The sequence below is a fragment of the Micrasema longulum genome, unplaced genomic scaffold (assembly GCF_059751315.1).
Source record: "Micrasema longulum isolate JH-2025_06_02 unplaced genomic scaffold, ASM5975131v1 h1tg003302l, whole genome shotgun sequence".
In the NCBI taxonomy this organism is placed as follows: domain Eukaryota; kingdom Metazoa; phylum Arthropoda; class Insecta; order Trichoptera; family Brachycentridae; genus Micrasema; species Micrasema longulum.
Window position 1 is genome coordinate 3234 of NW_028280379.1, and position 14335 is coordinate 17568.

Genomic DNA, 14335 nt, shown 5'->3' on the forward strand with positions numbered 1-14335 from the left:
TTGATCTTGACACAATCAAAGAAAAGTAAGCTATTACTACAATGGACTATCGGTTAACACTTTTTTTTAATAAAAATAATATATAGATACTTACCCACTGGCCGTGAAACCACATGATTCTCTAAACACAATTATTTGTGTTTTCCAAAATGTTCCCACGTCAGTAGTTTGCTTCTAAAATGAATAGACAAAGCGAACTTTCACTTAATCTTAGATTAGTTTTTAAAGGGATTAAATTTTGATTGCTTTATTTTGTGTTTTTTGCAGCGAATTCTAGTGCTTTGTATTTTTTTTAGTTTAGCTTTTTTAAACATTTTTTTTAGTTTGTCCCGAATTTTGTAGGAAGGACTGAATTCAACTCCCTAGGGAGCTGTTTATATTAACATATTCCAACAGAGATGATAAACATGTCAGAAAAGGTAATTTAGAAGTCTAGGCATCTACAGGGGTTATGACCTGTCATTGGCTGGTTAAGTGGCCACTTTACACACTGTGTAATATTCACCGTTAGCTAATTCAGTCCTGAATCCAGTCCAATTTAAGATAAATCCACCTGGTTATGAAGAAGTATAGATACTGAAAAAAAACTTTCAGGCATTTCCTAGTGTGTAGATTAGTCAGTTCATTAGTCAATTCGTTGTAAGGTGTACACAAGTTGTAGATTAGTCAATTCATCACACGACTTGAGATTTTTTGGGATAGATCTTCCGGCTTTTCGTAGATCTCTTCGCGACTAAACAGTGTGGGATGAAGTTGGATTGGCATGGTTTAGCTCAAAGTTTTTGGTCTTTCGTTTTTTTAGTATATTGTATCCTATTATTGTTTTGCCCTTGTTTGTCTTTGCTTAATAGTTTTATGTTCTTTTTGTTCAGTTTCTTGCATTTATGTTTCTTCGTGTAACTGTTGTAATTGGCTTAGGCCGTTTATATATAATAACTAAATAAATAAATGTAGGTGAAATAATTCAATCACATGAATTTCACCCGTATAAATAAAGGTTTCAGCTCTTAAACTTCACAAACATCAACAGATGAAAGAACTGAAAGAATATAGATATTCAAATATGGGCAGAATGGTGAATGTTACACAGTGTATAAAGTGGCCACTTAACCAGCCAATGGCAGGTCATAAGCTCTGTAGATGCCTAGACTTCTATATTATATTTTCTGAAAATTCTTCGTCTCTGTTGTAATATGTTCAAAAGCTTTTTTTTATATACACAGGTAATGTTAAACTACCGCAAGAAGTGGACCTTTCGATTATATTTTTAACACATTTAGGTACTAAATAATTAAACAAATTGAATAAAAACAAGCATCAGAAAAAACTAACTAATTTTCTAATGCGTCAAAATCTATTCGTCAGAAAATTAATGAACTAATTTAATTCCCGTAGAAATATAATTTTCAACGATATGGGTATTTTTTATTTAGTCTTGTAAATGCCTAGACTTCCATATAACCTCCTCCTAAATGTTTTCCATCTCTGTTGTAATATGTTGATCTTAATAAATTCCTAGGGAGTTGAATCTTAGTCTTTATCTTTGAAATTTTAGAGAAATTAAAAATATTGTTGATGACAAGGTTAGTTAGTTACCTTTGCGATCTAACGCACTTTTTACACAAAAAACTAAACACTTTGGTACCGGCCGAATACACATAGAATTTACCCTGTGCCCGGCCCATTTTTGTGAAATTTCATGCTTTGTAAATGGTTTCTTAAAAGTGTCATAATTATGAAAATACTACGTTTAATCAATTGAAACTTCTCGTCTTTATTTGAAATAACTTTATTAGTCATTTTTGTATGATAGTTCTGCCAACATTGGCCTTTATGGAGAGCCACATTGCGCATTGCAATGTTCGTATATATACAGGAAGTCTCTCCTTTTTTTGTGCTTTGTATCCCGGAACCATGTAATCACGTGATTATAATAACTAAGCATTGTGTCCCGGTCCCGTGTTTTCACGTGGTTTACCAGCAGCAAAAAAGTACTAATAAAAGTCACTAAATGTCAATAAAATGCACTTTTTTAGACAGCTGGTAAACCACGTGAAAACACGGGACCGGGACACAACGCGTGGTTATATAATCACGTGTTTACACGGCTCCGGGATACAAAGTGTTAATACTTTTATGTTTTATGACATAGACATATCTTGCTTTAAAATAAGGCCAAAAACTCACTCAAATACGGATGACAAACATATTTTAGACTAGTTTTCATGGGGCTGACTTATGCATTTAAATCGCACTAAAATAATTGTTATTTAGGAATAATTTCTGATACCTACCTCATTTTGAACAAACTCTGACATGGACACTTAGTACCTATTAACCTCCAGATATAAAAATAAAATTACATTATATTAATTTATCACTTAAACTTAAAAATAATACACAAATCACCAGGTACATAAATATTTATTTATTTTTTTGAGTCTTTACAACAAGAGTCTCACAAAAATATTTTTGAAATTACAATAGGTTTAATGCCCGAATATAAAAATATAAAAAATTGTCACAGAATTATAATTAATACTAAAAACTGTGAACAAAACCGCATATTTTCCTTCGGATATTTTTACGTCTTTTCGAGTAAAAATAAGCTCGGTAATAAGGGCTTGCGTATCACGTTACTTCGTAAATGAAGACATGAATGGATAAGGGCGTTATGACACCATTTAAAAAAATGATAATACCCTTTCAGTTAAAGCCAACTACACCGTAAAAAAATAGCAGAAACCCGATATTGAGAGCGAATGAATGTGTTATTTTATCAATAATTTTATTGATCTTTAACCCTAGACATCTCCGCTTTTTGTGTTTGTCACATAACGTCTTTATCCACACATGTCTTTAAATCTTAAATAATTCATGCAAAATATGTGACACAGGAATTTTATGACAAAAGTGTCTTAGAAAAATTGGACACTTAAAGATATTTATGTACATTATTTACAAATCAATTAACCTAAAAGGTACATTAAAGTAGAATTAATAATTTAACTACGTTTGAAATTAACTTTAAAATGAATATATTTTAGCACATGAGAATACGTAATAATTAATTTGAGAGGCTGAATTATTGATTCGATAAAAAATATCCATTTTGATGGATTTTTTACCTGTAATTAAAGCAATAGACAAATCGTACATTTTTTTTGCTTGTCCGTTTTTCCGATTAAGTGAGTATGAAGATTTCAACTGCTAAGTATACACATGTATGAAAATATTTCATTTAAAGAACTGATGAAAACCAGAATATTTTTTTACGCTTTGAGAAGTTATTCAAGTTACATTTTAATTTTATAAACGTTGATCCCAAGAAACACAAAATAAGATCCATAACGCAGATTCCTCGCTAATGCTAGTTTTTGACATCTTATTTTCTTTTCTTACCCACCCTTTCAAAGAATTAGCGATAGTTTTAAATGTTAAAAAAATATATATCGGTATTTCTATACTGCTGATACATGAATTCTAAATCCTCAATTAATAATTATAAGGGAATAACCATAAAAGCGCTAATAACTTTATGACATATTCATTATAATTGCACTCGGTATAGTAAATTACATAAAAATTCACTTTTTCTATTACCTAATTGAGAAAAGATTCTAAAATATCTTTGACACAAATCAATTCATGCATTTTTCTCACACTTTTCTCACACTTTACACATATTTTCTAATTTGCGTTCCACATCTAATTTCACCTAAGTATTACTTGTTACACATTACACTTAACAAATGACTGATATATTGAACACTCTTGTCAATGTATTGTTTTCGTTGTTTCACTGGGAATAACGGTCGTTTTTGAAAGTTTTACCGACAATATTTTTGTTCAATATTGGCCAATCTGAATACACCCCCTAACCATTTGTCGATCTCGCCACTGACGAAGCCGTTACGCCCGTGACAACCTGAAAAGGAAAAAAAATAGATTAAAAAAATATAACATATTAGCATACTTTTCTACTATTCTTAAAAGTCTTCTTAATACACTAATAATATTTGTAAAAAATCACTTGAAGTGCGCTTTTTTCTGTACTTAAACTTACGTTCCAACTAATCTAATACTACATGTATTATTAATTGCATTTTCAAATTGTGGATACTATTAACAAAAGTGTGATTTCAGTTGAGATCTGAAATGTGATTCGCAAGTGTGAAGGCTATTGGTTTCAGGCAGAGGGGCTTACTATGTCAAAAGCACGATATCCGAACCTAGTACTTGGGCTGCGCTGGAGTTCGACAAGTTTTTCTCTGAATCAAATGCCGACATGCGAGTAGTTTTCTCCGGCTAGTGCTTTCCCTAATACAGAGGTCCAATTTAATATATCTTACAGCTATGGCTCTAAGATATATTATATCACAATGATATTTCACGAAGGAAAGTTGTTTACATACTTGGATCAACGTCTAATAAAGCTGTTTTTATATAAACTTTCGTCTTGGTAGCAGCTCTGTTAAATTATAAGTAACTTAAAATAAAAAATCACTCACCCGTTACCGAGTTTTGTCGTGACTACCTTCGTCAGATTGGTTTGGTGAGAGACTAATTATCATGTTATTTACGAGTGAAAAATAATAAATTAAAAGTGTTCTAATCAATGAATCGTATCTTACTTGGGTATCATATTTAATTCAAATGCCGTTTAAGAAAGAAATATCAGTAAAGGCACTCAATCTATATTTTATTGATAGACCGAGATTTTGATATGTCTGGTTTAATCGTTTTTTTGTGCACCAAATGAAGATCTTTGTTTTATTAAAGAATTCAAAATGGAAATCGTTTAACATAAATTTAATTATGCCCACGTAAAAGGGTGAGTATGTTTCTTTTTAATTTAACTAAACAAAAACTTTTAGGCAAAGCCCTCTTACGTAAACTTTATTGTTTTTTCAATGAAACAATGCTTATTTCACAAAAGTGACGATTGCCAGTGGTTCTTCGTTTCTATATATATACCAGTTTACGTTTAAATAAAACTTTATGGTATATGCTCTTCAACGAGGGAATTTCACAATGAGGAAGTTCAGTGATTAAAAAAATATTTTATTTGTTAATAGACTATCAAACTATATTTTTTTGTATTATCAGCGGCATCAGCGCTGTGATTTTTTAAAGTTTTGTGATTTGAAAATTACTCCGCCTTTGACGTTGCATGTTTTCTACAGTGAGTTTTCCTGATTAGTGGGCTGGCTTCCCAGTAACTGGAAATGTATATTGTAAAAAAACATTATACAAACATTAGTTGATTACAGAGACCCAGATTATAGTGACACAACCAGAAACGACCCATGGATGTGAACTTGCCCCCGACTCACTAGAAATTCCGTGTTGAGACGGGGCACAATCATAACACTCATTGGCGCGTGAGAAAATATTTTTTATATCCGATTTTTCGTTGTGCTGAACATCCTCATTTAGTTTATGCTAATCCGGATTCATATTCAAAAACCCCAGCTTATGTTTATTGAAATCATACTTATTTTCTTATACGAGTACCTTTGAATGGCCAGTTATTGTTTGAACTGCTGCAGTTCCTCCCGGTGGAGTATATGAAGTAACAGCGGATAAACCAAACAAACTATTGGATGCATTTTCCGTCGTAGTTGTTTCTTCCAGATGATTGACTGTAAAAAGGAAAGCGAGATAAGTTTCCTGTTAAGGTTAACAAAAACTATTCATTACGATTTAGTAGTGAAGAACTCTTACTTGATCGTAGCCAATCAAAACCGGAAATCGGAATATTAGACTGCTTCTCTGGCACCAACGTTGTCTGCTCCTTTTGACTACCTGTTGGTCCTGGAGTTGGTCGAACTAAAAATCTGGGTGATTTAAATGTCAGATTGCTAAGATCTTCTATAGTTATAATATTGGATTTAGTTATGGTATTGTTCCCATTCTCTCTTTTCGTAAAACCGCCATTTATTGGTTGCGGTGTAACAACATATACCCTTTCTTTTGTCAATGGTGATATTGAAGTTTGAATTTTATCCCAGGAATGTTTCGTTGTAGTTTTTGGTACATATGTTGTTATTTCTATATATGGGGTTGTAGTAGGCATTGAAGTCGTAGTATAGTACGTACTTTGAGAAGTATAAGTTACTGAGTTGTCATCGAGTATTTCGTTATTAAAACTTTCTATCAATTTTTCTTTATTTAAATCTGTCTCGAAAGAATGCTGAATACTGCCAGCTGCTTCGTTATCTAAGAAAGAACCATTTAACTCATTGATATTAGACAACAGCGATTTACTAGTTTTTCGTTGTAGCGGAATAACGGTGGTGGTGAAATATTCGTCAGGAATTTTCTTCGATCTCTTGAGGTGAGATATAGTGCTAGATTTTTGCTGCCTTTTATATATTTTTGAATACTCTTGAGCTGTCCAGTCATCAATATTTTTTTGCAGTTTTTTTATATCAAAAGATGTCTTTCCTTCATTGATAGCAGTAACTGGATAAACTGTTATGGAATTGGTGGAAGTTGAATGGTAAGGCTTTGGATCGTAGTTATTCCGAGACCTATTGAATGATGGCGTCGAAGAAGATACTATTTTAGATTCAGAACTTTCATGGTAATCTACTAAGGAATTTGTCGAATGAAGTTTATTCAAACTGTTTGATTCGGATGCAGGTACTTTTCTTCCAGAATTGCTAACAATTTCGTCAATCATGGGAACCCAGCCGGAAGATGATGCAATAATGTTGTTATTTGAATACTTAAAAGGACTTGGTTGGTTTTGAGAAGTGTATGGAATTATGATTTGAATCCGTTTTGGTTTTTTGGTTGAACTTGGCAAAGCATTTCCATCTGAATCAGTTATTGGAGGAGGCCACCTGCCAGGGACATATCTATTATCTATGAATCTAAAAGCACTCGGACTTGAAGTGGATGAAATAGTATTACTAGAAGCGGCATTGTGACTCTCTTCTTCGGTTTTTTTCACTGAAACATATTTGTTGTTGTCTCTATTAAAATCATTTGAGTTTTTGTGGGGAACATTCGGCTTGAGATACAAAAGGGGTGAATCAATAGATTGTAGAACTAAATGATCAGATGGCTTAAAAGGATTAGGATCCGGTGTTCCTTCAAACTTTGTGATAATTTGTTTGTTATTCGATGTTTGAGGCTTTAAAGTAGGACGGTTGTAGAACGTTTGATCTATATACGTATATGAGAAAGATGGTGGACGAGTCTTAAAGTTTTCATTTGAATTGGTATCGAACGAGTTTGGAGTAGGTAAAAATGGTGGTGCACTTTTCGTATAGCCCTCTGTCGTAGTTATTTGATAGTCAAAATCGTTTATTATGGTTGATTCTTCGGCATCGTTTTCATTTTCTCCCGATGCTGCAGAGTAAGAATCAAACAAATTTTTATTTTTATTTTCTACTACTATAGGATTAGTATTAAAATTAAATTGATCCTGATTCGATTCATCTTTATGTTGTTCTTTGTAATTTTGAGTAGAATCGATTTCCAACAACGGTGATTGGATAATACTAATCGGATATTCAATCATCGATGTAAATTCCGCTACAGGGATACTTGGAACAAGTTGGAAGCTGCTGGTTGATGGATATTTTTGATCTGAATCATATGCTTGAGTAAAAGGTGTAGAGGTTGATGATACACGTCCTCCATTGTTGTTATTCTTGAATGGTCGGGCATTGAAAATCGGTGGAATTGGTATAGGACTCAAATTGGGAAGTGGTATTGGCTGCAATATTTGCCCCCTGTTACGATTGTACACACCTTTGACGCGATACAGCGGACGGACAGAAGGATCGTCATTATGTTCGATCGATGTATCTATTGAACTCGGTGAAACTGTATTATTTTTTCTAAATCTTGAAACATTAATATTTGTTGGTTTAGTTAAAAGTGGAGCATTGTTTGTTCCTAAATGCTCTATATTATCCAAATTAAGATATTTACCACTATCTTGATGACGATCAAATGTGTGATCAATGTTATTGTTATTATTGTCAGTAAATAGTTTTTGATCATGGCTTGATTGAAGTCCTTCATTATCGTTCGTCTCTGGATACGGTGAAGCGTAAGAATTTGGTGCAATAGGTGTACCATATGAGTTTTTAAGAGGTTTTGAGTGAGGTAAATTATCGTTTAATTCAATTTGTGATAAACTCGCAGGCACTCCGGCCACAACTGATGGAGAACCAATATAATCATTATTTACAATTTTATTTGATTGAAGCGCAAAGTTTTGATATGTATCTGAAGCAGGTAATGAGAGTTTAGAAGGAGATAGTGAGGCATGCGTTTGACCACCATTTCGAAAACCATTTTGACTATTTATGTTGACAGTCGACTTGTAATTGTGATTGATATTCGGATTTATTAAAGGAGCATTGGGTATCGCAGCATACCCAAGAACAGGAATCCAAGGGACATAATTACACGGGTTACAGTTTTTATTCTGCTGTCGCGAATACTGTAATCTAACTGGAGGAATGTTTGAACTGAAAGGTTGTGGAGGACCATAGGTCGGAGGCGCAGCGAATGTGGGTGGAGGTCCGTACGAAGGTTCCGGTACTTTTTCATTACTCGGTGGAAACAGCCATCCAGAAATCTTTTGCATGAACGACTGATCTTTTGGCTTACTAGTTATGGGAGGATATCTGTCAGAATGAAATGGCGATGGACCGAAAGCTTCTTGGCTCAAGGGATAAACTTGTTTATGTAAATTATGTTGTCTCTGAAATCTCTGTCCAGGGCTTGAGTGTTGGACTCTGATATTACCATGAAGCGGGGGCGGAGGAGGAGGTGGCCTCAATATTTCGTCGTAAGTGTCTTTTCTTGATTTTAAATTTTGATGTTTTGGGGGACTCGGTGTTGATGATAAGGCGGAGTTCATCAAGGTAGATATCAGCAATACGCTGATTATCTGAAAACAAAACAGAAACAACAATTAGATGACGAATGATTTTTAAATGTTTATTGATTGTTTTTTTAAAATTAATACAATTTACTTTCAAAAGTTTAGTTTCTACTAACAAATAAATTATTTGTTGTATATAATTATCTACAGTTAGAAAGTTCATATTTTTATTTGATTCAACTTTAACAATTGAATCGTCCCCACGTAGAAGGCTATTTACCATACCACGAAAAAAACATAAAACAGTTTTTTTATTATTATTTAAACTTATTATGTAGCAACGAGGTACCCTTTAAGTATGTGAAATGAGCAATGTTTTCTTTTTTTAAATCAATGAAATCGACGTAATAGAGCTTTACCAAAAAGTTTTTATTGAATTACTAAAAAAAAACTTATACCCTTCTACTTGGGCATAATGAGTAAGTTTAGTCTTTTTTTTCTTTTTTTATTTGTTAATAGAATATTAAACTAAGCCAATTTTCATTTTTTTTTTTATATATCGAATTATCAGCGCTTTGATTTTTTTAAGTTTTGTATTTCTGAAATAACTACGCGTGTGACGTCAGAGGTTGTTCTATGACGGTTCTTCCGATTAGTTCGTTTACGGTGACCAAACCGGATATCCTTCAAAGCTCTCATATCATTGGATGGTTCGTATGAACCAGTGACGTTATTTGAAGTAGTGCGTTTTTATTCAAATGTTTATTATTATTTTTTTCGTACATTTTTAAGAAATTTTACAGTACAATTTAATGCTCTAATTTTTACCGCGCGCAAGAAAACTTTTTTTGTATCAAATTTCCCGTATGGCTGAAGTTCCTCATTTCATATATTATAATATAAATGCTCTTATTCTTTAAACTTTGAAAAAGTTACTTATTTATTTTAAAGGAAAATACGGACAGCGATGATTAATTACATATTAAAGATAAGGTTGAACACATACTACTGAAGTTTAAAAATTATAATCATAAATGTTAAATTAAGATACATTGTTAAATGTGCGCGTGCGTATTATAACTATTTCTTCATATTATAAAAGAGTGACCTTTATGATACATATTTATAGGATCAAGTACTGGAATCATCAAATACAACAGTCACACCTGATCATTAATAGTTACCTGTTTCAATGTTTCTCTCATCTACCTTTTTAATCTGGTAAACTTTATCGAATTACTTACTAGAGTTATTTTTAATGCATTCACTCTGCATTGTCGTCGTGGGTGAATAATGATAGGTAAATAAAGTTTTTATTTTTATTTTTATTCTGAATTTACAAATGTAAATATGGACAGACATTTTTTTTTTGTTTTCCAAATTCTATTCTTGGATTATATAACATTATTTATGACACATAACACATGTCAAGTATAAGTTTAAATTCATTTTAGTCTAGTGTATCTATTTTATAATATTATAACCGTATTATTGTGTATATGACTGTAGATTTCAATAAAAAAATTGGTATTTCTCAAATGAGACAAATTAAGGAAAATACAAAATGTACATACCTATTTTCATAAAGACGCAAGTATTATAATTGCAATTATTGTACACGTTTTATATATTTAATTTATTTGTGTACAAAACATTCACAAAAAGAGATATGTACCTATGCAAGTAAAGAAAATATGCATATATTATATCTAAAAAAACATTTAAAAAAAAAAATATATATAAGACCGACAAGTATTAAAAATTAAGTCAACATAAATGAAAACAATTCCTTTTTTGCATTACATAACAGATCGCTATTACAGACAAACTAAAATATGTTATATGCAACTACTATGGGAAACAAGAAATCAAAATGACATAAACAAACTACAAAGACAGCACAATAAAATATTAAAGTTAGTATATGACCTCCCATATTTAACAGCAACTGAAGAATTCATTAAACAAACTAAGCAATTAAATGTAACTGAACTCTTTAAATTAGAATTCTTAAAATTTATTAATAAATTAGCCACTTATGTAATTGTAGACGAAGAACTAAAACTTTTTTAAAAATGTAGTAAACATGGACACAATACGAGAATATCAGAAAAATATCATATCCAACCTTCTTAAACGAGACAAGGACAGTCGAAACTAATAAACCAGGGACTGAAATTATACAACAAACTACCAGACAAAACTAAACAAAAGACTCAGACAACCTTTACAAAAGATGTTAAAAATATTATCATTTACATTATTAAAAGTAAAAATACTTTCTTAAATGTATGAAACCCGTAAGGGTTTATCAATAAAATTTTGAATAAAAATATAAAAAAGCATATAAATATTACTATCGCTTAGACATAAACCAATATATTTGTTGCCACAATTTTTAACTTCCTTCAATAGTCATTAGTTCTTCCGGCTCCTACCGACCAATGACGCGAAGAAACGAGGCCAGCGCACTATTTAGCTTAACAACATCACCACATCGCCACATTTCCATAAAATAGGGATAAGGTTTTATCGATTGTGATGGATTGAAATTGTAATCGAAACAAATCGCAGTTTTTATGTATAGCCATGACTCACCACTTACAAACATGGATGTTTTAATTTAATCAAACTCGGGGCCCTGCGGCATATTGGAAGGTCAATTTAAAATGATTGTTAGGTAATTAACAGCTAATTTAGATATGAATTAATCATCGCTTGACCCCTGTACCTTGCTGACCACGCGCATTAGAGATCATAATTCGCACAAACCTTCCGATGGTATTCCAATCTGGGACGTTTCCCACAGACTGCGCTACTTTCCCACGCCGAGTACTCACATCTGCACAGACACTCGCGAATACACCACTACACACGGTGTGCGGTGTGCAGACCCGAAGATGCGCGCCGGCACAATACGAACCGCGCGTAGTTCACACATAACAAGGCAGTTTCACAAAAGTCGCTTTTCACTGGCACAAATATGCCATGATTACACCTCGGCTCGGCGGATGCATATTCATGAGGGAACTAAAGGTTCCCAAGACAATTTATTGGTGCATTGATTGTGCTTGAACTGAAATGACGAGATGCATTTCTATTTGCATCGGTATGTTTAATTACATGTACTTATAATATGAGTGCCTTGTTGGATAGAAAACATGTATTTGTACATTTTACATGAACATTATAATCATATTAATGCATTGTCATCATATTTTTTAGAATTAGAACACATTTTCTTTGGTAGCACTTTCAATGAATCATCATCATCGTTATATGTTTGCTCCCTAGTTGGAGCATATGGTGTCACGAAAATCCTCCAGGCATCTCTGTCGGCTGTCAGGTCCTGTGCACCCTCCCAAGTCTGCCGACTGCTAACTGCCGACGAACATTCAGCAGTCGACGTCTAGGACGTCGAGAACCTGATGCCTTGTAAAGTAGGCAAGCATGGTTAATGCTCTTAGGGGGCATCCGGAGTACATGGCCATGCCAACCATTCATTCCTTTTAAAGTCAAACCATCGCATACCCAAGATTATTCCTTATTCCCCTTTTAAAAAAATTGCCTTAATCTCATAATTGGTATTTATTCTGAGATATTCCCATGAAAAGGTTGTTTATTCCTTGCGTATGTATGTATGATGGTTACAATATTATGATTGGAGGAATTATTGTGTGCGTGAGAGGTTATGTTGTGGTCGCGTGATTATTTTAGGGTGGAATTTCTTTTATTATGGCTGCGACCGCAAGTGGATAATACGTTTATTTCCGTTCATTATCATTTTAATCATTTTATTGTATTATCTTTAGAGAAGCGTCCTCTAAGGCTAGTATCGACTATAAATGGGTAACCTTTTATGTATATTACTTTTTATAGTAAATATTTTTTGTAAATATTTCTTCATCCACAGTCAATAATTTTGATACGAAGTATCTATCAAACTTTATTTTTTTTAAATCAACATATTTCATAAAGAGTACATGTTTTTTTTATTCTATACAAATCAACTTTTGTACATCTAGTAAATGTTATAACTGTAACTCTCCAAAAAAAGAGACTAGCTCTTGTGCTTGGAGAGTGACTTACACTATTATAGTTATTTATTTATTATAATTTATATAATTTTAATACACGAGTACACGAAAAAAGAAATAAAAACTTATAGGATATAAAGGAAAAGCAGAAAATAATAAAACATTCATACTAATTAAAATTGAATGCAGTTTTTAGACTTGTTCAAAAAATTTCAAAGAATTTATTTATTGATGTATTAGTTTTAATAGTTTTTAGTTCATTGGGAAGATTATTGTAATTTTTAACACCTTTGAAGACAAAGCTATTTTGACCACGACTTGTGTGGAATTTTGGGATTTTAATATTATTTTGGTATCTGAGTGACTTATTCATCTCAAATTCTTTTATTTTTTCTTTTTTATAAATGTTTATTATGGAATTTATTTTATAAAAGTGTCTACTGTATGAACTTTAAATAATTTACATTGAACTACCGTATTGAATGTTGAGGGTTTCTTTAAAATTACTTTAATTATTAATCTTTGTACTACTTTAAGGGGGTTTAATTTTACTATTTTATTTATCGACAAACAAACGCGTCCGCCTATGTAGGCATCTTCAAAACTGGTTCAAATGATAATTAATTTAATAATTTAATTAGTAATCATATTCAACCAAGAAGTTTGATTTATATTTAGCTGTGTATTAAAATTATATTATATATTTTTATGTAATTTTATATATACCAATTGTATTGTTTTACAACTAAGCACTTGAAAGGCAAGTCAATAAACAATAAAACATTTAACATTAAATTTATTGGTATTGTTAACAGATTTATGAAGGGAAATATGAAAAAAAATCGCGGAAAATTAGAAAATTATATATCTAAAATTTAGTGTGCAAATATACCTCTAAAAACGAGTTAGTTGGGATCTTTTTTCTAAAAATATAGTTTGAGGCCCCTCCATTTAGACGTCTAGTGACCTCTTTTGAGATCCACAAATTGTAAAAATAAATTTTAAGCTTAAATAAACGGTTTTTTTTATATTTTTATTTCTTTGTTTAGAAAAGATTTGAGCTATATAGAAAATTTACATTTAATGCTTTCTACGCCTCTATCACAGTCAGCGCATCTCAGTATATATAGATAATTTGTCTATAACCCTTAATCCAATTTTCCCAATTTTGATAACGATAGGGTGTGTTAGTTCATTAGCTTCTTAACTAACCTGTACAACCGGTATCATTACAGATACAAGTCCGATCGGGAAAAACAAAGCGTCAATATTCCTCCACCGGCCGCTCTCGCAAATCGTTTTAATTTATTAACAAATATTGATACGGGAGAAAAGAGGCAAAAAAAGTCAAATAAAAATAAATGTTCGCTTTTTTTAAAGTACAAACAAAAGATATGTAAAAAAAAAATATTCTTTCTTTTATAATATTTTTTAAAATAATACA

General features: G+C 31.9%; 1 protein-coding gene across 1 annotated transcript in view; it reads right to left on the reverse strand.

Annotated features, from left to right (window-relative positions):
• Positions 1 to 2408: 2408 nt before the first annotated feature.
• Positions 2409 to 14335, reverse strand: part of LOC148270880 (uncharacterized) — an 84537-nt gene continuing 72610 nt past the window's right edge. The window contains exons 2-4 of the mRNA XM_088242100.1: positions 5728 to 8920; positions 5518 to 5645; positions 2409 to 3928 (exon numbers count right to left, since the gene is read on the reverse strand). Of these exons, the coding sequence (XP_088098226.1) occupies positions 3878 to 3928; positions 5518 to 5645; positions 5728 to 8920 (3372 nt within the window). The 3' untranslated portion in view covers positions 2409 to 3877. The remainder of the gene's footprint in view (positions 3929 to 5517; positions 5646 to 5727; positions 8921 to 14335) is intronic.